We start from the raw sequence: 26146 nt of genomic DNA, 5'->3' as shown, positions 1-26146 counted from the left end.
TTTTCTTTTCTTTTCTTTTCTTTTCTTTTCTTTTCTTTTCTTTTCTTTTCTTTTCTTTTCTTTTTTTTTTCTTTTCTTTCATTTTCTTTTCTTTTCTTTTCCTTTTTTTTTCTTTCCTTTTCTTTTCTTTTCTTTTCTTTTCTTTTCTTTTGTTTTCTTTTCTATTCTTTTCATTTCTTTTCTTTTCTTTTCTTTTCTTTTCTTTTACTTTCGTTTTTTCTTTTACTTTCTTTCTTTTCTTTATTTTTTCTTTTTTTTTTCTTTTGCTTTCTTTTCTTTTCTTTGCTTTTCTTTTTTGCTTCTCAATTCTTTTCTTTTCTTATTTATTCCAATCTCTTTCTTTTTTTCTTGATCTCTTTCTTTTCTTTTCGGATCTCTTTCTTTTCTTTACTGATCTCTTTTCTTTTCCGATCTCTTTTATTTTTATTTTCTGATCTCTTTCTTTTTTTCTGATTTTTTTCTTCTCTTTTCTTGTCTCTCCTTTTCTTTTTGAGTTTCTTTTAGGTTCAATCATATGTTTCACCACTTCCGACTCCGTTTTCTGTTTAGATTTGCCGTTCTCTCTATTTCATTCTTCTCGTTGTAATTCACGTTGCCAGCCATCGATTCTTTTGAGTCTGATTCCAGATGATTTCCCTGTTTGGCTTTTTCTAGTTCTGAAATCATTTACCGGTGACAGTGAAACAGCTACCTCAACCAAACAAATTTCCCATAAAGTCAGCGTTCGGATCAAAACAATACCCCAGGCTAACAGATGATTCAAGCAAATTTTGAATAAATCCAGCGTTCGAGTTTTGACGGCAGTGTTGCCAATTGGAAGACATCTTTTCAATAAGAAGACATTTAGCAAAGATGACTAGAACAAGATACCTGACTCTTGCAGAATTCATCGGACATGATTGTCGCTGCGCGTGAGTAAAAGTCGAACTAATTTATACACTGTCAATATGATGTACACTTAACGTCAAAATCAACTGACGAGAACGCCAAGACATGACTGCTAAAAGGTGAAACAATTTTTTCAGTATCCATGTGGACGACTGTACGGTGCTGCCATCCGAAAAATGTTTAATAATGTGTACGAATGTTTAGTTCTCAAACATGAAACTTTCCGAAAGAATCAAGAATTATCGGCGCATCATTTAAAATAAAACGTACCATCAGAACTTCCTCATAACCACTATGAGCACGCTCTACAGCCAAGCTTTCCACTCTTGCCGAGGTTAATAAAGCAAAAATCGGGTGCCCCGGTGAACCTGACCATATGCACAATGGTTATGAAACCGGGCTTGCGACATATCACACTTTAGGTTTTGGTAGAATGGGACCTGAAAATAAATAAAACCCCTCAATATAAACCCCCACTCTAACAGTCAATTTCACACTTTACTTTCGTACTTTGAAGTGCAATAGCATTAAGTGCAAATAATGACAATATCATTAATCTGCATGTTATCTTTAAGCGTCGTGCTGACCAAACTGCTATACAGCACTCGTGCGCTAATTGCACGAAAGTTGCAGTGCGATCAGCGGATGGGCTTTTTAATTGCATGAACTCGAAACTATCAAAAATTTTTAGGGGGTGCGCTAATGTTTTGTTTTCGTGTATCCGTTTGCGAACCAATTTTGAGCCAGTCAGATTTTTCCATGCATTGCAACTTAGTTGAAGTGTGACGAACATTACTGTATTTCAGAGAATCCCACGTTTTCAGAAGCTGTTCAGTGTGTGGACAGCTTAATGCGACATTTCAGTGAGGATCCGATACAAGTGATCAAATTGAAATCAATTATATCGTCTATAATTGAAAACAAATGGGACAAACGTGCAATGTGATTATGTATATTTGGGGCCATCCACATACCACGTGGATAGATTTTTAATGATTTTGACCACAACACCCCCCCCCCCCCCCGTGGACAAATGCCCATATAATTTTTTTTTTTGTAGGGACCGTGGACATTACACAACACCCCCACCCCCCCCTCCCCCCAAAGCTGTCCACGTGGTATGTGGATGGCCCCTTTGTTATTTAGTACATACAATCGAGATCTAAAATAACAAAATTGAAAGATATTTTTTTTTTTCAATTAATCGAATATTTCGTGCATTCAGTATCCCCTCGCAAAACTTAACAGGGAGACGTTAGCTTTAAAACCACGTGTAGTTTGACGCAAAACTGCTTTTTAATTGCACTTTCGTGCAACTAGCGGACGTGCAATTAAAACGCAGTGCAACTGAATCGCGTGCAATTAGCGAACGAGTGCTGTACCTTTTCCATATACAATCTTGATCAGCTCAACGATCGATGACGGACTATGCACGATAAATCGGTTTTGCTCATAGTGACAATTTTATGAGAATTTAAGTCATCAAATGGCAGCACTAACCGTCGGAAATCGGTCGTGTTCAAAATGTATGAAAAATATGGAAGGTATCTTGTTCTAGTTATCTTTGCATTTAGCCAACTGTGATTTGCAGAAATGGCTATTTTTCCCGTCATCTTCCGGTTCGCCGTTAATTATTTCAGCTTCCAGCCAGTTTTTACCCGGCATCTCGGGTGGAAAGACATGTTTTCGTGGACCTTTAAGATATTTCACAAAATGGCTTGACATCCCTGGTTAACATCGATTTCGGGCAGAGTTCCCAGTGATGTTTTTGCTAGCAGAAAATAAAAGAAATAAAAGAAGCGACGCGAAAATAGAAACATATTGCGCCACTTCTTTTATTCCGACGGTAGTGCTATTGTATCATAATAGCAACACAAAACGATGTTATTTGATTGAATATTTGAATTGATCATTTTGATGGCAATGTTACCACAATCCAGTCTGTTGATTACTGCAGTAATAATTCTGATTTAACATGTTGTTAAATGTACTTATATACCTGTATACATGCAATTAAATATAGATCAAAACCATTGAAAGTGTATTGCTATTGAATGCTGTTAAAAAAAATGAACTGAGAATCGGTCCTTTCAGCGTTATTAACTTCAATATTCAACACAGCATGAAGAGCCAAAAAAGTTGAACGCTTATTGACGTCGGTAATTCCATGTTTATTGCGAAAATATATTTATTCTGTTCAATCCCCGATCAATCACTAAAAAGCAGCAGCATTTCATAATCATCTCCATTAGCTGGCTCGGCTTAAAAAATTAGCTATAATAGTCGGTAATTCGCTCGCGAATCGACGATTAAATGTCGTTAATGGAAGTACAGGACAGACTCGATCATCCGGGGTATTTTTCCTGCTTTTTGTCTTGTGTTTTATGTTGAATTGTTCCATCACTATCCCTTGCAAACTTGAATAATTTTTTTGTGATTCGATTATCCGGAGTGAAAAAAACATCGATTCTCCGGATAATCGAGTCCGACCTGTACATGGAAATATTTAATACTTGCAAATGGTGCATGAGCAGCATTACTAGCGATTATTGGCCGTACAATAACCAATAAAGATATTCGTTTATTATATCGTACCGGAGAGCCTCCAGTCTGTCGTATTTCGTGATTCCGATTGACATTGACATCAGTTATTCAGCCTATTCCTAAACATGCTCAAATTAAAATAGAAACGACTGATAGTCAACTGAACCGCGAAATGATCCCATCGTAAAAGCCAAAGAAGAATATACAATTATAAATTTTAATGAGCTTCATTATTCATTCTAATCCACTGTTTTGCTGCAATAGCATCCTTTGGAAATCTTCCGCACTGTTTTCCGCTAAAACTCGACGCAGAAAATCAACTGCAAAAGCAAATACTAACGCGGTGGATGTGAATAAGCGTTCCTAATTAAGAAGGATCACTGTACGGTAGCTCTGGCTGTCCGCTGCCCGCTCCGGACAGCCAGTCAGCTAGACGACCGGTAGTTGATGTGGCGGAAACCATCTACGCCAGAACGGAGCGAACGGATCGGAAATGGAGCCATTCATCGCCCGCTAACAAGGACAGCTCTCACAATAGTATATTAATAGCGCTAGCAGAGTTCGCTTTTTGTTCGAAAGTTATCACTTTGACAGCAGTGAAGCGAATCGTAGCTTCGGACGGCAACATGGAAATTACGCTGACAAACCGCTGACGGAAGAGTTATCCAGACTCTTTGTGAGTTCGTTCAATTTGTCAATCAGCTAAAATGGGTTTAATATCCATTTTATGATCGTCCTAGCTTTGACTTATTACCTAAGTTGTTGGCTTTTCTGATTTTGTCACAACTGGAGACAGTGCACATACACACTCACCAGCATTCATGGTAGTAGGTTGCAATATCATCTAGATTTCGAAATACTCACATATGATTTTGCTCACCTTTTTTTTCTTTTTTTTGACAGGATGAAGCCGAAGACCAGCAGTACTTTTCAATCTTCTGAAAAACACTCAACACATTTTGAACTGGAATAATAGAATAAAATAAATGCTTCATCCATTATTAACTGTATCTGTACAAATGGTGTGTGTACAAGCATAGATATACAAACACATTGTGCTAAATTACTGCTTGTATCATCTTTTTTCCTTACATACGTCACAAGGCTATGCCTACTCCCTTTTCGACGGCAACCTGTAACCTCAAACAAACAATTACCTTACAGCCTTCGAGAGTATTGCGCAAACACACGACATTCTTCCTCCTGCAGCAGCTGACATCCAGACAAGAAGACAAATTGAATTCTAATCCAATTGAACAATAATATCCTTTTGTTTTTTGTTGGCTGCTTGTGGGGAAAATTTTTGTTAGGAGTACAAAAAGCGTTATGCAGAGGGCTGTCAAACGTCAACCTTTCAAAACGAAAAACCGCCTACTGCCTACTGTTCAGCCCACAATCGTGAGAAATGATGGATGATGGTTCCTATTGTGGCCAAACGGTAGGTGCCTTCTTTCAAACTGGAAAAGGTAAGCAATATAAATAACGAATCCGGCGAGGAGTTATTTGATTTACCTGAACAAACAAAGCGACCGGTAGAGGCAGCCTAATGTGTGTGAAAGTGTAATTTCCATAAACTGGATGGGATTTAAATGCATGTGCTTTTCTCCGCAACCACTAATAGTCATAAACACAGACCAACCGCAATGTTGTTTATATGGGCTGATTGTTTCTGCGGTATGTTCTGGCTTTCTGACAAACCGCACAAGCATCTGCAGCAAACCTAAACACAAGCGGAGAATTATAATCAGACAGCTTACCGGGTTGAGGAGGTAAAAATGTGTTTACCAAAATAAAACAGTAAAGTCAGTAAAACGTCAGTAACAGTAAGTAAAGTGAAAAGTAAGTAAGTAAGTAAGTAAGTAAGTAAGTAAGTAAGTAAGTAAAAGGTCAGTAAAACGATATTAATCTTACTAATCTAAAATAGTTAACTATTATACAACTTTGAGAATTGTATAAGAACTTTACTGTCTCTGGACATCTGGCCATCGGTAAAAAGCAGAATCTGAAAAACCAGTCTTCGTGGATTCTGGTCACATAGACTGACGAGATTCCATTATAACTAGGCAACTGTTCAACAAAAAAATACAAAAGAAAAGCAACTAATCAAAGTAACCTGAGAATACGCAAAATTTCTATCACAGATTTCTTATTTAAATGAAACTACACATGAAACTTTTGAAACTCAAAGAATAATGAGCAATTCTCGCTGAAACCAGGCCACTAGGTGCACAAGGTCTTTCGAATTTGATATAAATGCACATAATTGAGAAAAAATGCCATTTTTGTTTGATCAAATTTGTTGACCGAAAAAAATATGTGATAAGAGTTTGTCAAGATATTTTTTTCAATTAGAGCTCCAGAAAAGTACTTTGCATAAATGTAAATATTGTGGCACAGCCGTCACCACAAAAAAAATCATTTCAAATATTCAATCGAATAACGGTCATCACGCGAAAACACCGTTTGGGGTACTGTCTTGCAATGCCATACACATTTGTGGTTCCCAATTTGACACATGCATTTACGCTAGCGCTAATGTCGCAAAATGAGACGCACTGCGAATACGGCAGCAGATGGTACTATCACAGACAAACAGACGAGCCATTCGATGACGATTTCATCGACCAAAAAATTACGATTATTTTAAAATTTTGGTTAGTGGGTAATAATGCCACTAGTGTCGCTATAAGCAAGCGTGTACATTTATTATCAAAGACAAAAACCGTCAGTAATGCCACTGAGGTTCATTTAAGCAAGCGTACACACCCATTAGCAATGACAAAAACCGTTTTACGAGAATAAGTTTGTAGGCAATAAGCTCACATGGTGGCGCATGAGTGTAACGTTTCGAAAATAGACGACGATTTTTCAGGATTTTTCTTCGAAGAGGCACGTCTGTTTGTCTGTGGTACTAGTTTTACTAACGTTAAGCACTGTTATTATCCGAACGATGCTTTAATTGAAAATTTTCTCAAAGTGTTATGTCTGTTAGTCTGTGATAGTAGTAAATCTGAAAAAAAGATTTTCTTCAGCCAACTTCACATCTCCTGCGAACAATATGTTAAATAGGACGCTTTTTCACTCTAAATTATAGCTCTGCTGATTTTGGGATGTAAATGCAGGCAGAGGAACTGAACAGGTATTAGAGCAGACCAGAAAATGTTGTTAAGTCAGCGTTATGACACTGCTGTCACTATTGTTATTCTGAGTGCTGGTACGGCACGCAACTACCGGTGTACACGGATGGCTTAACAAAAGCCAGGCCCCCTCTCCACGTGGACTGTTTAGATTTATGCGAACAGCAGCACCAGACCATCCATTCTCTATTGCCACACCATTCCCTTAAAGCCAAAGCCCCAATTGCTCAATTGCATCGGAGCATGAGCAACATTATCATCCTGACCCAGACTCGGCGAGTGGCAGAGGAAAGCGTCTGATTCGGTAAAATATTCATCCTACTAAACAGACGTGTATTCACACATTTGTCTGGTGTTATTCAAATTGGGCATTCAGCATCTAGCTTCCGAAGCCAAATACAGCTGCCGCATTTGAGGGAACGTCTGCCCGCTGTGGAGCTATTTGAAAAACATTCTGAATGGTACAATAGGGCTTGTTCACGTTCTGCTGGGACGATTTCCCATACAACCATTCAAAATGGTACCCACAGACGGGTAATAGAGATTGTGTACGCAGCCTTATGAACGCTGGTTCGTACGCGGAGCTTTTGTAACTATTTGCAACGGGATTGGCGTCTGAGACCACGGTTCGGCGGAACTAAAATACTATGTGTTTTTTTTTTCTTTAGAATTGGCGAAAGCTATTTCACCCTTTGGAGCGCAATACGCTAAAATTCGTATGAGATACGCTGGTCGCCATGACTTCAGAACTGTTTTTCTCTGAATTTTTCGAAGGTTCGATTGATAAGGGTAAGGTTTAGGTACCAATTTTGATTTCCGAACCAATGCACAGTGGTCCAATAAGGCAATAAAATGTTTTAGCTCATTTTTTCAATAACTTTAAGAACGTATAAAGTAAAAACGTTCTTAAAGTTATTGAAAAAATAAGCTAAAACATGCTATAACTTTGTAGGGAAAAGTCCTGGAGATGTGTGGTCTTCAACAAAAACGTGTGTTTTATATGCCCCAATGCTTCTTCAGAACAACGTTTTCTTGTAAAATGTAGCCAAGAAAAGTTAAGTGCAAAAAATTAACTTTTAAGTAACTTTTACAAAAAATACTCTGTAACTCTGTACCCAATGCAGATAGAAATTTTGTTTGTTCGGCAAAGATTCATATTTTTTCACTTTCTAAAACTTTGCCGAATAAAACATTCCTCTATCTCTTAACACAAAGAGTTAGTATTTTGGATATATGAAAACCTACTGTAACATATGCTCGCCGTACTCTAATATGGGTTTATAGTACTTCAGCTTAACTTCAAGGAAAAGTATTGACATCATGATACCACTTGCCCCTTTTGAACCTATACGTTCTTGAAGTTATCGAAAAAATAAGCTCAAATATGATATAACTTTGTAAGGAAAAATGCTGGAGATATATTGCCTTTGGCAAAAATGTGTATTTTGTGTGCTCTAACAATATCTCCGAACAATACTTTCGTGTAAAACGCAACTAACAAAAGTTAAGTACAAAAAACTAACTTTTAAGTAAGTTCCATGTAATATACTTTATAACTTTGTACCGAAAGAAGATAGAATTTTCATTTGCTCAACAAAGTTTCATATTTTTGAATCTTCTACAACTTTGCTGAACAAATTATTCTTCTATCTCTTAACACAAAAAAGTTATTTTTTTTATTTTTAGTATAGTAAACTTTTCATGCTTTTTGACAATTCGCAATTATGCGAGTCATTCATACAAACAATTGTTCCGAAGACACTTTTAAGCTAGAATAAAGGTGAAAGGCGCTATGGAATTAACTTCCACTTTTTGCCTTATTGGACCACTGTGCAATGCACGCGCACCTCGCAACAATCGATTAAAGAGACTAGGGGTACACTAATGTCGCTTTATACGCGCGAAAAACCGCGTAAATTCCGGAATCCGCGTGAAAAAAAACTCGCGCAAATTCCGGAATCCGAGTGAAGAAATTACGGAATCCGCTTATGCGATAATTTAATTTCTATGCAAATAATAACAGCTGTTCGGGTATTGTGCTTATTACTGAAGGAAAAGATAATTCAGTACGTTCTGAGACATGGAGATGAACCCAATTTTATAACTGTTCCAAATTTGAAGATATTAATTATTTTAAGAGAAAATATTACTCTTCAATTGAATATTTATTTCATCCTGAAAAGGACAATTTGCTGTTTAACTCAATATCGGATAAAAGCCGATCGCTTCTTTGCGTTATCACCGACAGTGCGAATACCTTGTGATAGAACAACACAGTGAAAAGCTGTTTTAACACTCAAAACTAGACGGCTCATGCATTTTGAACGCCAGCTTCCCATAACGTTGGTGTGTTGTCAAAATGAGGCAACTTTTCATTGGATGCATATTTACTAGTGCCCGCTATCGCACAGAGGCAGCATTTCACTGAAAGAAGTGCCCCACTGAATAAGCTGGCCCTGTTACTAACGATGCTGATATACCCGCTGCAACTGCTGCCGCTATCCGTTGATATAGCTGTGGCCGCTATACGCTGCCATTGGTATCCGCTGCTTCTGCATCCGTGCTCCTGCATCAGCTGTCCCTGCTACTATCGATGCTGATACCGGCTGCAACTGCTGCGCTACCCGTTGCCATGCCACAGCTATGGCCGCTATCCGCTGCACCGCTGCTGCTGCTAAGGGAGAACGGCTGTTGTTGCTGTCTGGAACTATTATGAGCGACTTCGGCTGAAACAGGCTTTGATATAGGCCAAATAACTATCACATTGCGAAGTGCAAGGTCTATGATTCTGTCGACCGTGCTTGGGAAGCAATAATATAACGACCAATCAGAGATCGAATTTTTCGTTTTGACAAGGCTTGACTATTTTCAATAGTACAATAGTTTTAATAATAAAATTACAATTTTCTGCATTTGGGAAGAATCTTAGAAGGTATTCCAATCTATTGCTGCAAGGATGAAGGAAATCCACCGAAAACTAACCGATTTATTAGCATTTGAAATTGGACATTTTTTCACTTTTTCCGGTTTCAGATTTTCATTTTACATCCCTATGTAGCCGAGTATGTATCCGAACTTCCTGAGAGACGTAGTTCTACGTTAAAAATGCATGGCAGTGCTCATTCGACCTCTCTTAATTATACTGAATCTTACCTTTTAGCAGAAAGTATTTCCAACGATGTGGAAAAATCGGACTTGTTTCCAGTACACAAAAATGAGACAAACGAAACATTGAAGACCATCGCGGAATAAGGTCACTTTGTGCTTGTTCGAAGATGTTCGAAATCATCGTCCATGAAGCGTTGTTTACTTGTAGCTCCCTATACATTTCCGTGGATCAGCATGGCTTCTTTCCCAAAATATCTGTAGCAACGAATTTGACTCAATTTGTCTCATTTTGTTTGAGCCGTATGGGTGACGGGGAACAGGTAGACGCCATTTACACAGACCTGAAAGCTGTTTTCGATCATGTCGACGACGGAACACTACTGAGTAGGATCGAGAAACTTGGGATTTCTGGTGATCTAATAAAGTGGATGGAATCATATCTGACGGAATCATATCTGCGTGAAGAATGGTTCACATACTTAATTTTTTTTTGCCGGATCTCGGTAATTTATTGCCGAGAACGACACCACTGAGTGTTCGGTTGTAAAAATAATGACAGCTGTCACATTTTTTCGTAAATCTCGGTTCAACCCAACTGAAATCTCGAATTTCGGATATTTTGTGCCAAAAAAATCAGTTAGGTAAACCAAGACTCACGAAAAAATATGACAGCTGTCAATATTTTTGCCTTTCTCCTAGAAAGGTATAGCAATCACTGGAAAAACCAAAAGTATAGAAGTTGTCCCAATGGCCGAATGTCATATACCACTCGACCCCTTTCGACGAACTGAGCATTTTCTGTATGTATGTATGTATGTGTGTATGTGTGTGTGTGTATGTATGTGCAACTTTTTTTTCTCACTCACTTTTCTCAGAGATGGCTGGACCGATTTTCATAAAATTAATTGTAAATGAAAGGTCTAGTTACGCCATAGGTTGCTATTGAATTTCATTGTAATCGGATTTTTAGTTTAGAGGTTATGTATCAAAATGTAAAAATCACGAAACATCAAAATCTCAGAAACCACACAACCGATTTTAATAAAATTGGTTTCAAATGATCGGGCTGTCTCCAGAACCCTTAACTTTTGAATTTCGTTATGATTGAACATATGGTTCAAAAGTTATGTAAAGAAAAGTTATCCTGAGGTTGTTTGAACTCACTCGTTTTTCTCAGAGATGGCTGAACCGATTTTCACGAAATTAGTGTCAAATGAAAGGTCTAGTTGCCCCATAGGTTGCTATTGAATTTCATTGCAATCGGATTGTAACTTTGTCCGTTGTTCATGAAAATGTGAAATCACATAATGAAAGTAAACATATTGACTCCCTCCTAACGATCACTGGCTAATTAAAAGGTAGAAAAGTGATCCAAATGGCCGAATGTCATATACTACTCGACTCAGTTAGACGAATCGAGCATTTTCTGCATATAAGCATGTATAGGTGTATATGTTTGTGTGTGGGTGTGTACGTGTGTATGTGCATCTTTTTTCGCACTCACTATTCTCAGAGATGGTCTGACCGAACAGATCTCAATGAAATTAATTGCAAATGAAAGGTCTAGTTGCCCTATAAGACCCTATTGAATTTTATTGTAATCTGATTTCTAGTTTAGAGGTTATGTATCAAAGTGTAAAAATCACGAAACATCAATATCTCAGAAACCACACATCTGATTTGATTAAAATTAGTTTCAAATGAACGGGCTACCTTAAAAACCCTTTACTTTTGAATTTTATGAAGATTGAACATGTGGTTCAGAAGTTATGGAAAGAAACGTGTTCTAGAGACTATTTAATCTCACTCATGTTTCTCAGAGATGGCTGGCCCGATTTTTATAAAATTAGTGTCATATGAAAGGTCTTGTTGCCCCATAAGACCCTAATGAATTTTTTTACAAACGGATTATTACTTTACCTGTTATGTTTAAAAATGTGAAATCCAGCTATGAAAAGAAACATATTCCAAAACAAATTACTTGGACTCACTCATATTTCTCAGAGATGGTTGACCCGATTTCCACAGAATTAGTATCAAATAAAAGGTCTACCTACCTCACAACACCCTATTGAATTTTGCAGTAATCGGACTGTAACTTCGTCTGTAATGTATCGAAATGTGAAAATCACGAAACTTCATTATCTTAGAAACTACACAACCGATTTGAACAATATTGATCTCAGATGAACGGGCTAGTTAAGGGTTAACTGATGAATTATGATTGAACACGTGGTTTCAAAGTTTGGCTGCCCCATACGTTCCCTTTTCATTTGATTGTAATCAAACTTAAGCAAGCGTTTTGTTTTAATTTGTAAAACAACGAAAGTCTATTATCTCAAGTATTACACGATTTATTTGAACATAACTAGTGTCATACAAATGAGTCATCTCTCAAACTTACAAATAACAAAATTCATAACAATTTGATATGCTGTTGAAAAGACTTAGAAAGAAAAGAAATTGCCCTGCTTCGATCAATATATATGGCCTCAACATGATTTAAATGTGGTATCGTACTATCTGAACGTTCCCGGCATCGCTCGTGATTAAATTGTTCGAAATTAGAGTCATTGCTTTTATTTCGCTATTTCTTAAGTACTAAATTTCATATTTTATACTTTAATTACAACATCAATATTTTACAACCCAAAGAGTGGATAAACATTTATTGGATTTAAGCATTCATGTAAATCTATTTTTACAAATAATAAGTTTGAATGAGAAAGGCTGAGTCTGACCGCTAGGTGGATTAATTTAGGTTTTTTTTTACCGAGCACTCAGTGGTGCCGTTCTCGGCAATAAATTACCGAGACCCGGCAAAAAAATTTAAGTGTGCAGAAGAGTCGTAATATTTCACCAATCTCTCCGGCGTCCCACATTACTGCCTTTGGGTACATTTCACACTTTTCATCAAAGAAGCTCCACTTTACACCCTGGGTTACGCAGAGGATGTGAAAATATTCGCGGTAATCAAAGCCTTATCCGATTGTCTGGAACTACAACGATTGATCAACGAATTTGTTCTGCAGTATGACGTGATTTCTTTTCACCACAAGCTGAAATCAATCATTTTTGATTTCATAGTACTTATAGACTGTTCCGAAATTTATAAGTACATCTTCTTTCTTGAATAAAACAAAAAATACAGGATTTTGCGGGTCATTTTATTCTGAAATATAGATAATAAGTGTTTTCTTTCCAGTTTCAATTCAAGTTGGGATTATTTTTCGTAGGATACGCGAGTTCTCTAACTTTTCTCTTAACACTACTCATAAGCTTTAGCACAGTGTGCTCTCCGACCAGATTTACCATTTTAAGCCAATCTTTTTTAAATTTTTCAACATTGTCCGCTGGTTTGACATATTTCCTCAGCTTTGCCTTGGTCAAAGCCCAAAAAGTTTCAATAGGGCGAATTTCAGGGCAGTTTGGAGGATTCATCTTCTTTGGGACACATGTGACATTATTTGCTTTATTCCACCCTAGTGCATCCTTAGAGTAATGGCAGGAAGCAAGATCGGGCCAAAAGATTGGAGGATTGTTATGCTGCTTAAGCATGGGTAACAACCTTTTCTGCAAACACTCTTTCACGTAAATTTTACCATTCATTGTGTCATTCGTAATGAATGGACGAGATATTTTCCCACATTCACAAATAACCTGCCAAACCATTACCTTCTTGCCGAATTTTTCGGTGTAAATGGCTTTCACTGGTCCAGGGACATCCTTTTCCTTCGGTGATGTATAAAATTGCGGTCCTGGCAGAGTCTTATAGTCCAGTTTTATGTAGGTTTCGTCATCCATGATAACACACCCCATTTTTTTGGTCAGAAGTTTGTCATAAAGCTTCCGAGCTCTCGGTTACACAGATTCAGCTTGTTTTGGATTTCGTTTTGGTTGCTTCTGCTTCCGACGGGTCTGCAGACCCATTCTTCCCTTGGCACGCATAACGTTACTCGCCAAGGTTCCAAGCTTTCTCGCCACATCTCATACTGATACTGAAGGATGCGGCTTGTAGTATTCCTTAACCTTTTTGTCCATTGTGGGATCAACAGGCCCGGGTTTTCTACCACGTCTTGGGGCATCAGTAAATGTGTACTCTTCACAATACTTCCGCAATGCGGTTTGAACTGCCCCGACACTTATACCTTCTTCTCTGGCTAATTTTCTTATAGAAAGACCACTCACGGTGCCCCATTTGTGCACAATTCGCTTTATTTGGTCGGGAGAAAGGCCACGCATTTTCAAAATTTCGCACTAAATGTTAGAAAAAATGACAGCATCTGTTTCTTTTGGATGTAAACAACAGGACGCAGCCAACGTTTGGTTGAATACTGCACGTTATTTGAAATGACGGTTGATCGTAAGTGTATTTATAATTATCGGAACGGTCTATAATCATACATTGCAACGGGTAGCTCACATCCGTGATCTTGGTGTAAACCTTGATTGGCGCTCACATTTCGTCCACACTTCAATGAAATGATCTTGAAGGCTAACCATCAGCTGGGATTTATTTTCAAAATTGCTACTGAGTCCTGGATCCTTACTGTCTTCGAACAGTCTACTGTTCGCTGGTGCGCTCTATATTTATAATGCAAATGCATCCAAATGATATATATTATGAGATGCGATAAGTTTTATGCCCTAGTTGTTTATAAACAAACCTACTCGCTGGCAATTTTTTTTCAATATGGCCGATTCTGCTTTTGACATTTCGTTACACCATGTCTTTATACATCATGTTGTAGACGACAACCTCTTTAAGATGTTTAGTGTAATTGAGTATTTAACTTAGATTTATTCTATCACTAGCTGATACCCGGCCCGCGTTGCTGCGCCATTAAGTTTACGACAACCGCATATCTCTCAAATGTACATAATTTTGAACAAAAATTAGCATTACCATGTTATATCTATAAGGCTGTATGTATTCTCCCCTAAAAACTGTTTTTCTGTTTTTCTTTCTACAACGTTTCGATTTCTTTAAAAACTCTAACAAGTACATTCGGGAAGAACTCAAAAACTTTACGGAACGTTCTGTTACTAAGCTTATTATTTGGGCTAGAAAAAACTAAAGCATTCTCTAATCAAGTAACACGTGCAAAAAACCCACGTAACCCACGAAACATGAACATATTGAAATGGTTATTTCGATTACAAATAATTTAAGGAGTGACAAATTTGACGTAGAACTACATAAACATGGCTTGCATTATTGCATTCGAGAAAGCTAACGAAAGATGAGTTCAATAACTACGATGGATTATTTTGTATTAATATGTTTATGTTTATAATTATCACCTATCATTTTGGATGTGTTCCAGAAACCGAGAATCACCATCTTGGATTTGGCGCCTGGTATTCGGTATTTGGTATTGTGAAAATCGGATATCATAAAATCACTATCTTGGATTTTAAAATTGCGTCGGATTTGATTTCCAATCTTTGGGTATCGTATCAGTTCCGGAATGATCATTTTTGGCTGTTTGCCAACATCCTAACGTTGCAACGTTGATTTTAAACGTTGGTTTTAAAATAACGTCTGTAATCATTTTTTAGCTTCTATGCAATACCCATATTGGGTGATATTTGGTATTTCCTAGTAGCCGGATATCGTTATTGCAGTTGAGTTGCAAAAAGGCGTCTGGATTTGTTCTCCGGTCTCGATAACAGAAATGCCCATTTTGGGTGATTTATGAAAACCGGAAGTCAACATCTTGGATTTCTAAACGGCGTGTTATGTGATTACAGGTGTCTTGGCATCATGTTGATTCCAGAAATACCCATATTTGGTGGTGTTCGGTCATTATAGGTTGTTTTCCAGAAACCGGAATTCTTCATATTGGACTTGGTCTGTTAGGTCGATTTTCGGCCACTGGCTGTCGTATATGGTCATTTTCGGTAGCCGGATGTCGCCATATTGCATTTTCCAATAGCGTCTGGATTTGATATCAGGTCCCTGGGTGTCATCTCGGTTCTGGACTGTCGATTTTTGTTACCCAACAACCGGAAGTTGTCACTTCGAATGTCAAAATAGTGTCTGGGGACGATTTTTGGCCAATGTGCATCATCTTGATAACAGAAATGCCCGTGTTGGGTTGTTTTTGGTAATTTTCTGACACCAGAAATCGCCATGTTGGATTTTAAAACGGCGTTCGGATTTGATTCACGGTCTGTGGGCACCATTTGCAATACCGGAATTGGGTGGTGTTTTGCCATTGAAGGCTGTTTTCCGAAAGTCGGAAGTCGCCACCTTGGATTTTAAAGTGGCATCTGGATTTGTACTCCGGTATCCGGGCATCATCTCGATTCCGAAATGATAATTCTCGGCCGTTTTCCAATAGCTGGGAATGGCCACTTCGAATTAAAATTAAAATTAAAATCAGGGGTCGATTTCTGGCCTATGAGCTTTATCTCAATTACGGATGTAGCCATTTTGGGTGGTATTTGGAAAACGGAAGCCACCATCTTGGATTTCGAAACGGCGTCTTGAATTGATTTCAGGTCTCTTGGTATCATTTCGTTGGTGTTCGGTCATTATAGGTTGGTTTCCGCAAACCGGAAACCATCAAATTGGATTCTAAAATGGTCTGTAAAGTCGATTCTGGGTCGAAGGCTATCACACAATGTAGTATTTGGTCTTTTTTGGTAACCGTAAGTCGCCATCCTGTATTTCGTCTCGGTTCTGGAATGACTATTTTTGGCTGTTTTCCAGCAACCGCAAGTTGCCACTTCGAATTTCAAAATGACGATTTTTGGCCTATGTGTATCATCTTGATTGCAGCAGTGCTCATATTGGGTGATATTTGATCATTTTTGGAAACTGGAAATCATCATCTCGGATTTCAAAGTGGTGTTTAAAGGTGATTTTAGGTCCCTGGGATTAATCTAGATTCCAAAAACACCTAGAATTTGATCATTTCAGAATGTTTTCTGGAAATCGGAAACCCCCATCTTGGATTTTAAAAATTGTGACTGAACTCGATTTTGGGCTTCTGGGTATCATTTTGGTTTCAAAAATAACAATAATGAGAGGTATTAGATAATTTTCTGGAACTGGAAATCGCCATATTTCATTTCAAAATGGTTTCTAGATTGAGCCATTTTAGAATGTTCTCCAAAAACCGGAGAACGTCATATTGACATTTTGGGTTGATTTCCGGTCTAGATAAAACCTCGGTTCCGAAAATACCCATATTGGTTTTTTCAGCTCTAATTGGTCGAAATATGAGTTCAAAACATGTCTCGACATTTTTCAATAGTTCAATAGTTGTTGTCATAACATTAGAATTTTGCCGCATGTTGATGAAGGCGTGCAAATTTTCTAATCTATTGTTGCAAAAAAAACAAAGAAAATCGGAGAGGGAACAATATCATGGGAACACCCTTTAGGCTTGAAACCCTTTACAATAAAATTAAAATGATGATAGGAGTTAACGACGGTTTTAAAATTAATAAACACACCGCAAATTCGCCCCCCTTGCCTACGCTTATGAGGTACAGTAAAAATAATGTTTTAGGATTACTCCCCGTAATCGAAAACTCCTATGTACAACTTTTCACGGTAATCGGTTCAGTTGTTTTTGAGTCTATAGAGAAGAGACAGACAGACAGTCATATCCGAAAACACCTGTATATAAATATTCATGAAGAACTTTTTCATAATTTACAAATAATGAAATTTAATACACCCCCTCCTTTCTACGCCACTGAGATACAGAAAAATCAATGTTTTAGAGTCTAACCTACTTATAGAAATTGGCACGGTAATTGAGTTTGGTGTTGAGAAGTTTACAAATAGCAAGTTTACTTCCACCACCACCCCCCCCCCTTTGCCACGCTAATGGAATATAAAAAATTCAAAGCCGTTTAAATACATCAGCTACTAAAGATTCTGCATACCGAATTTGATGCTGATCGGTCCAGCAGTTTTAAAATCATCAAAGGTTTACATTGTTTACCCCTCCCTCATCCTTGCAACGCCTCTGAGATACACGAAGGTCTAACATGACAGAGTAAGACACATAAACATTCTTGATATAAACTTGAACGGTTATCGGGGAGGAAGTTTTCAGGTTCATGAACCACAAATTTACCCCCCCTTGCCTACGCTTATGAGATAGAACAAAACTAATATTTTAGGATTACTCCCCGTACTCGAAAACCCCTATGAACAAATTTTTACGGTAATCGGTTCAGTAGTTTTTGAGTCTATAGGGAACAGACAGACAGACAGACAGACAGACAGACATTCGCATTTATAGATATAGATTAAGACCATACCTATAACTTTACAAATAAATAATAATAATAATATCAAGCTACGCAACAGAACGCTGCATCGAATGTCTGTCTGTGTGAATGGAATGTTTTGTCTATACATGATTCTGGGAAGGAGACTGCTGCACGATGGAGCTGTAATTTTCATGGAGACTTTTTTCTGAAAGACAAAATATTTTATACTTACGATGGACAAACATTCTAATGTTTTTCGCGAATTGACTATATACTGAACTACGCTGCGGTTTATTCAAACAGCACGTGCGTTGCACTAGAAAAGCAAGAAAACACTTCATGCTCTACGTTGCTCTCGCCTATTCTCTTTCTTCAATATTCTTCCGCAAGTCATTGATAAAGGTTACTCTCTCTTCAATATTCTCAAAATCGCATTTTTTTTATCAAGACGGTGCTGCCAGCGATGCACAGTGCAGCGTCCCGTAGAAAAAAAATAATAAAATCAACTTTTATATTTTACTATATAAAGTACGCAGTGCTTTTTATTTATGTTTGAGATAAACTGCATGTGTATAAGTAGCCTCGTGAGATCACTGATACACCTGTAATATGCTTGTACTGCCAAATAGTTTTATCGCAACATGTGCGTAATGATTTTTCTGAAAAAAATATTTAGTTTCACTTGTGTTTCTTCAGCTCGTAGGGGTTTTCATTGTACTACCTGAACTGGAAACTAAAAGAGCAAGTAATTAAAAGACGTTTGAGGGTATAGCTCTGAGATTTATTGTCATACGTAAGAATACAAACGTCATATCGACCTCTGATTTTCTCGTCATTCATCGTTTATAGTATTTTCTGAACGCCAATAATGGTTTCAGCTGCCAAAACTTGCCTATTCCGCTATTTAAGTTTTTTAGATGAAGTTTTGACAGTTCAACATGCACAATGCTCTATGTTTTGAGCAATGGCGTTCAGAACATTTTGATGTGTGATCTTGTTTCTGTCAGACGATACATCTAAGTATGTAGGGTGGCGAACGGTTTGGCAGTGGTTTTCTTTGGCAGGTTTCCTGCAGCAATCTTATGCAGAAACCTGCCGAAACCGTTCGCTACCCTACATGTATTTTTCTGGCAATCAAATAAATATACATAACAAACAAAAATTCGTTATAATTGCATTTGAGCTACTTTTAAAGTAAAAAAGTTCTGAATTTCGTAATTGTTTTTCGTAAAAATGTTATATATCAAGATTGGCTCATATTACCACGGAGTGGTAAGTGCTTCTTGCGTAAAATTTTCTGAGAAACACGATGAAACCATCAAATTTAAAATAAAATTAGCTGCATTGGCCGAAAAATGCAAATTTAATTTTAAAATGCAAAAATAATCTATCTGACAACACTTCCGGGCAAAAACAATATTTTTTCTGGATTCCTTAGTTTATTTTACTCAAAATTCACCTATCACTATTTTGCGGGTGTCTTACGTCTCTAAATTATGAAATAAAATAATTACGAAATTCACAACTTTTTTCGTAAAAATGTTATATCTCGAGATTGGCTCATATTACCCCGGGATGATAGTTGTTTCTTATGTGAAATTTTCCAAGGAACACGATGAAATTATCAAATTTAAAATAAAAATGGCTGCATTTGCCGGAAAATGTAAATTTAGTTTTCAAATACAAAAATAATTTATCTGGCAACACTTCCGGTCAAAACTTATATCTTTTTGGATTCATTGGTTTATTTTATTCAAAAACCATCTATCAGTATTTTTCGGACATCTTACGTCTATGAATTGTAAGAAAAAGAAAAAAGAAATTTTTGCAAAAAATTGCGCGACTTTGCAATAAAGAGGGGGTTCCTGAAGAGCGGGGGGTATTTCAATCGACACCAAAATTGGTATTTTTCCAAAGAGACAGTAGATGAATAATTCCCCCAACTTTGAGCAAAATCTGTGATGGTCGTGTCCAAGTGGCATGTACATTTCGTATGGAACCATATGTCTACTGAATAAGATTCACAGGATGAACCATCTCACCAGTTCATGATGAACTCTAATGACAATCACGTACAATCTACATGATAATGACAGTGGAAAATATTCACATATTTTTTCCGGTAATTATAACGTGAAAAATATTTTGAGTGTATATTCTTGTATATTCAATTCATATTCTTATTATCTCATATTCACAAATTACCGTATCGTCATATTTTCATATTCTCATGTTCTGTGATGGTCGTGTTCAAGTGGCATGTACACTTCGTATGGAATGACCCATATATAAAACTCAGATTTCATTACTATGGACAACTTTAACAGCAAGACGAAAGGTTTCTGATATTGGATCACGAAGTTGGCGTTTGGGACACTTTTGCCATTCAGTGAATCTTAAAAGACTTTTATGCAATAAGTAGCTCTAAAGGTAATGAACAACTTTCCCTATTACATCAACGTGATTAGTCGACAAAATGCGGGACCAAAAACAAAGTAGCCATTCTAGTATTTTTTTCCAATTGGTGTAACACGAAAAATGTTGAGTGCCCATAAGAGCTACTATTTGCATAAATGACGAAAGTCAAATACATAATTGCAAAAAAGTCTCAAACGCCAAATTTTTCATATAGAAGCATAAATAATAATTAAAAATATTTAAGAGGCGCAACCGTATGTTGTTTTGATGTTCACCGATTTGGCTTGAATTTTCAAGCGTTTGTTTATCTATTCTTGTTCAAAAACGTTAAAATCACAAAAAGTGCAATAGCTCCTGCTAGACTCGATGGATTTTCCTAAAAAATTTTTTTATTGTTCTGCACTAAGAGTACTTCAAAACGCATGGTCACAATATATAGGAAAAAGGTAACAGGACGAAATAAATGCATTTTCCCTTCAAAAATAGTCAATTTTCAGGTTCTTTACACTCTTCTCAACATCGCTGGAAAAATATCCGAATATAGCGTTTTTTGAAGCAACTAAGAAGCTTCAATTTTATATATAGCCGCCAAATGGGGTAAAACGCACTTAGGAGATTTTTTTCCAAAAACCGTCAAAATCGCTAAATTCACAATATTTCCTTCTAGACTCAATAGATTTTGCTGCAAATTTGGATAATCACTCTACCTTACCAGAATAAACAAGATTTTTTTAGAAAAATCCATCAAATCTAGCAGAAGTCATTGCACTTTTTGTGATTTGGATGTTTTTGGACATATGGTTCTTAAGGGCCGTTCTACGTTTTTTAAGTTTTAGGTGACGAAAAGGTGACCTAAGCGCCACTACAATTAGTTTACATTTTTATTTAATTCCCCATTAATTATGTTTATACATATACGGTTTACTATTGTACAACATTTAGACATCATTAATTTGGGAATGTTTTATGTGTTTTACACATAAATTACGTGTTATACATAAAAATAAGAGACGGATGCAACGGAATGTAAAAACTAATGTAACTAAATATCAAGTGTGCACATTCATTAGCAAAGACAAAAAACCGTCAATAATACCAGTGATATCGCTATCAGCTAAGACTTTTTTTACGAATGTTAGTTAGTAGGCAGTAAGCTATAAGTATAACGTTTCAAACAAGAACGAAGAATTTCAGGGTTTTTCTTCGACGGGCCACGTCAATTTGTTTGTGACTGTATGTTAAGCTTTATTTGTGATCTACGGCCACTAATTTAAGCAACGTTTATTATTTGTTGAAAAGAACTCAAAGCATAATGCAGAATGTAGAAGCAAATCAAATGAATCCATCCTGAAGCCACTCGAAATGGTATAGCATCATTTTCGAATAATTGTTTTGTTACGCAATTTTCATCCCAAGTATCCTTCAAACGACTTGGCAGTGATGCGTAAAATTTCAACAACCGGGATGCAAAACATGACCATCAATTACCAGAGTTCAAGAGTCTACATTGAATTGTGTATTTCCAATGCTGCACAGTGCAGGCAACAATGGTGCCTTCGCTTATAATTAAGTTATAATTTTCTCCTCTGCCCAATGACCCACTCACTGCCGGTAAGTTTGTCAGAGACCGTCCTTCAACCACGGCCACGTGCTTCGTGGAAATAATCCTCACCAGAGACAACGAAAAAGAGAAATGTTTCTATAATTGTTTTCTCCGTTCTATTTATTTTTCTCTTCATTTAATCCCTTTCAAGCAAATCCTTCTTGTGTCCTGTTACTGGAAATTGAGCTCTTCATCATTGAGTTGGAAAGGTCCGCTAAGGCGAGAGAAGGAATTTAAGCACGCTAACCAAATTTCGCGCTCTCTTCAAGTTTAAACACCTTTTGCAATCGAATCGAAAGTGGAGTATACCATTTTCCTGACGACCTGAAAACCAACCCGAACTGGCATGGAAAGTAAAATTCAATAACCACTCGTCTTTGATTTATTTTCAAAGGTCTGCCTCCGGCTGTACACAAAGGAATGGATAACATTGTTACCAAATGGTGTCTCGATTTATACTCAATGTCAAACAATTTGTTATCCGATTGTTGTATCACTCTAGCAGACGGGAAACTGCGAAGGGATTTTTAACAACAGAGAAAAACACGTTGGTCTCGTTGGTAATGTTTTGATAAAAAACTAATTAAATTATAAGCCGAGAGCAGAGCAAACACCGGCTGGCAGCACCATTTCCGGTAAGCCAGATAGGTGAAGTATTTTATTATGAACATTATTCTGCCAGTAAAGTTGGAAAAGTTATCCAGCGCTTGATCAACATTCAAAGGGTCGGAGTTCAAACTTTGGAGTGCTCGACTGTCGTTTCTTTAGTAGTTTCATTTTCCTAGAAACTGTAAAAGGTAGTTATATACTGATACCAATTCATTCTATTCATTCTACTTTAAAAATATCCAGAATTGACCGACAGTACAACAACCTAGCTGTCGACATTCTTTTCAGGTCCTTCTCAAATATCGCCAACCCAACAGAACCCGTCCTCTCAGCACGACTAAATCAGATCATCAGGATGAATGAAATGATAGTAAATTGAATTCTCACTTGACTGTTTGTTGTAACCGTCGGAAGGCCGCGAAAATAGGAAACGAAAAAAGGAAAACGGATTTTTTTTTATGAGAAACCGGACACGGGACCACTCGTGTCAGTAGCACAGATTCCTCGAATCGACTTCAGTGGCCCGAGAAAAAGTTAAGTTGGTCGTCCCGATAAATCGTATTCAGAGAGAAACAGGGACTGGCTGACCAACAATACAAGATAATTCGAACTTTTTTACTTTGTTAAAAACTTTAATAGTCAAACACAGTGAGAATTTCTATTTTAGTGCTTGATAAAATACGATTTTTCCGATACGCGAAATGATGAATTTCAACAAGATTACGCACCAAATCATCGATAACACTGACCGACAAAAGCGGAAAAATGTTGCCCCAAAGCCTAAAATGGTTGCCCTGATAAGATTATAGCTTATTTTTATTGAAAAACTCATTTAAGTCTCTGAATAAGCTATCTTCACTAAAGGCATCGAAACTCACAGGTATAGTTATTGTTGAAGAGAAAAGGGGCTATCTTTTGAGCGTGCGAAAAAGTCCAATAAACGTTTTATCGACGAGCGCTAAAAGCTGTAATTTTCCGTTACCTTTTTGTTTTCTAATTAATATTTCCTTTACTTACATTTAGTTTTTTCTTATTCTTCTACCACCTTTTCACCGTATTATTTCCTTCCAACTGTAAGATAACTGTAAGTGCAATCAATTTATAATTGCTGCATAATCTAACCTCTAATCTATTTTATTACTTGCAAATAAGTATCAGTGGCTTGATCAACTTTTCCTTTGGACCCGATGACAACGAATGAAGCCTCTTTAAAGAATTAATTATTTAGACCGTCAACTCCGCTTCTAACAATTTACTTAAATATTTCACACTTTTTAATTCGTGTCGCGTGTAATCAATCGTTTTTCACTTTCGACTTTACTTCTTCTTCTCTCTACGTCTTATTCCTCTTACTCTCTCTCTTTTTATCTATACTTCCGTTAGCCCTGTCAACGACCGTCATCGGACTGTCAGCTGACCGCGGGGTCTTACGATCGTTTCATTACCCCGTTACAGTTCCCCGACCCGTAAAGCTGGTTCCTCTTCCGCTTTACTCTCTCCGGAGTCCGTTTCTAAGTCCAAGCGCGCCAGCTTTGACACTGATCGATGTACGAGTCCGTTGCCCGTCTGTACTACTGCCGAGCGAACCCTTCCGTCCCTTCCAGGTTTAGTCTCGACAACTCTTCCACGAATCCATCCGTTTCTCACTTTCTCCTCTACCACGACTACTATATCGCCAACTCCAACTGTTAAAGCCTCTTGCTGCTCTGTCTCGAGTGGAATATACGTCAGTGGACGCGAGTTCACCACACTCTCAGCTTCCGCCACCAACGTCGCCAATGTCTCCTCACTAGGAACCCTCGAAGTGTACATCGCCGCTAGAGCCGTCTTAACCGACCTAACCAGCCTCTCCCATGCGCCACCCATGTGTGGCGCTCCCGGTGGATTAAACACCCATCTTGTGCCCACGTTCGTGAACGTCTCCGCAAGTTGTGAATTAATCTCGTTCATCTCCTTTAGTAGCTCATTGCTTGATCCTACGAAGTTCGTACCTCTGTCGCTTCGTATCTCTACCGGTGCACCTCGGCGTCCTATGAAACGTCGGATGGCCATTTTACAGGACTCAGTCGTTAAAGTGTGTACCACCTCGAGGTGTACGGCACGGGTTGTCATGCACGTAAATAGCGCTATCCATCGCTTGTTGATGCTGCGATTGACACGCACCGCAATAGGCCCGAAGAAATCCACCCCCACGTATGAAAACGGGCGGGTAAACGCCTGTAGCCTTGCTGCCGGGAGTGATGCCATTCGAGGAACCATTAGCACCGCCTTCTTAATTTTACACTTCATACATCCCTTTCCGACCTCGCGGACTAGCGATCTCAGCTTCGATATATGAAAACGTTGCTTTAGCTCATTAACTACGGTCTCTCCATTCGCGTGCAAATACTCTTGATGATACCAACTCACCAGTAAGCGAGTCACTATATGTTCCTTCGGTAGAATAACGGGGTATCGAGTGTCATAGGCTACATACCTAGCCGCAGCAATTCGACTGTCCGAGCGGAGCACGCCAAATTCATCAACATAAGGTGACAGGGTACGAATTCTGCTGGTTCTCTCTAATTTTGTCCGCAGTCGCGTTGGCACTTTCTGGTCACCACTTAGAACTGTCATTTCATCGGGATATTGTTCCCATTGAACCCAACTAAGTATAAGCTGTTCTGCTGTCACCAGCTCATCCTGCGTTAGCAGCCCACGCTGCACTTTTTGCTTTGCGGCTTTTTGTTTTAGGTTTCGGCTGAATCTGTACCCATAAGCCACCGACTTCAATAAGTGCATCCACGAGGAAAATCTTTTCCAGTCGACTGCCTGTGCTGCTGTTGTTACGTGATGGACCATGCACGCTCTTAGCTCCTCTGTGGTGAATTCCGCAGCTGGCTCTGACCATGACGGCCACTGTTTCTCGTTTGGCGCAGGAAACTAGGGCCTTTGAACCACCGATTGTTCGATGATAGACATGGACCTTTCCCCCACTTGGTAGCATCGTCCGCTACGTTTTCCTTAGTCGGAATCCACCGCCATTGTGTGGCCTCCGATTTCAAGAGTATTTCTCCTACACGGCAAGCGACAAACTGCCGATATTTCCGATGGTCGGAGTGGATCCACGCCATCACCGTCTTCGAGTCGCTCCAGAAAATCACCTCGTCGAATCGTAGCGTGTGTTCCTTGACTATCGTTTTAGCCAGTCTCACACCAATCACCGCAGCCATCAGCTCCAACCTCGGAATCGACTGTACTTTCAGTGGTGCAACTTTCGCTTTGCCTCCCACCAGCGCTACTTCGATTTCATTCGGTACAACAGCCCAAATGTACGCTACACAAGCGTAAGCGTCTTCGCTCGCGTCTACGAAAATATGCAACTGTGTTGTCTTGATTTCCTGCGTTGTCCGGTTTCCGAAATAGCATCTCGGAATTTTTATCTGGTCCAGAAACTGAAACTTCTCCGTCCATCGCACCCATCTGTCGCACAACGCTTCAGGAATCAGCTCGTCCCAATCCGTTTTTGCTCGCCACAATTCTTGAATGAAACACGATCGCAGTTTGATAACCAGTTCCGCAAATGGAACCCTCCCAGAGAATGTACATGTTTAACTTCGAG

General features: G+C 38.2%; 2 protein-coding genes across 5 annotated transcripts in view; one reads left to right on the top strand and one right to left on the bottom strand.

The window, feature by feature from the left end:
- LOC129717958 (dopamine receptor 1) overlaps positions 1-4484 on the top strand; it is a 396922-nt gene extending 392438 nt beyond the window's left edge. For 3 of the 4 annotated variants that reach the window (XM_055668263.1, XM_055668262.1, XM_055668265.1), the window contains one exon: positions 4336-4484. In XM_055668263.1, coding sequence (XP_055524238.1) covers positions 4336-4374 — 39 coding nt within the window. In that variant the 3' untranslated portion in view covers positions 4375-4484. Of the gene's footprint in view, positions 1-654; positions 676-4335 lie in introns of those variants that run through there. The other variant, XM_055668264.1, reaches the window with a different exon arrangement.
- A 19510-nt stretch (positions 4485-23994) lies between these two features.
- On the bottom strand, positions 23995-25386 carry LOC129717359 (uncharacterized). The gene has a single exon (XM_055667235.1). It carries the CDS (start codon positions 25384-25386, stop codon positions 23995-23997), a length of 1392 nt encoding a protein of 463 aa, XP_055523210.1.
- Between the last annotated feature and the right edge of the window lie 760 nt (positions 25387-26146).

Source organism: Wyeomyia smithii, chromosome 1 (genome assembly GCF_029784165.1).
Source record: "Wyeomyia smithii strain HCP4-BCI-WySm-NY-G18 chromosome 1, ASM2978416v1, whole genome shotgun sequence".
NCBI lineage: Eukaryota > Metazoa > Arthropoda > Insecta > Diptera > Culicidae > Wyeomyia > Wyeomyia smithii.
This window is presented reverse-complemented; position numbering and strand designations above follow the sequence as displayed.

What these genes read in the sequence shown, in the direction of transcription:
- LOC129717359 (XM_055667235.1), bottom strand. Translation starts at nt 25,386, where the DNA reads ATGGTCCATCACGTAACAACAGCAGCACAGGCAGTCGACTGGAAAAGA.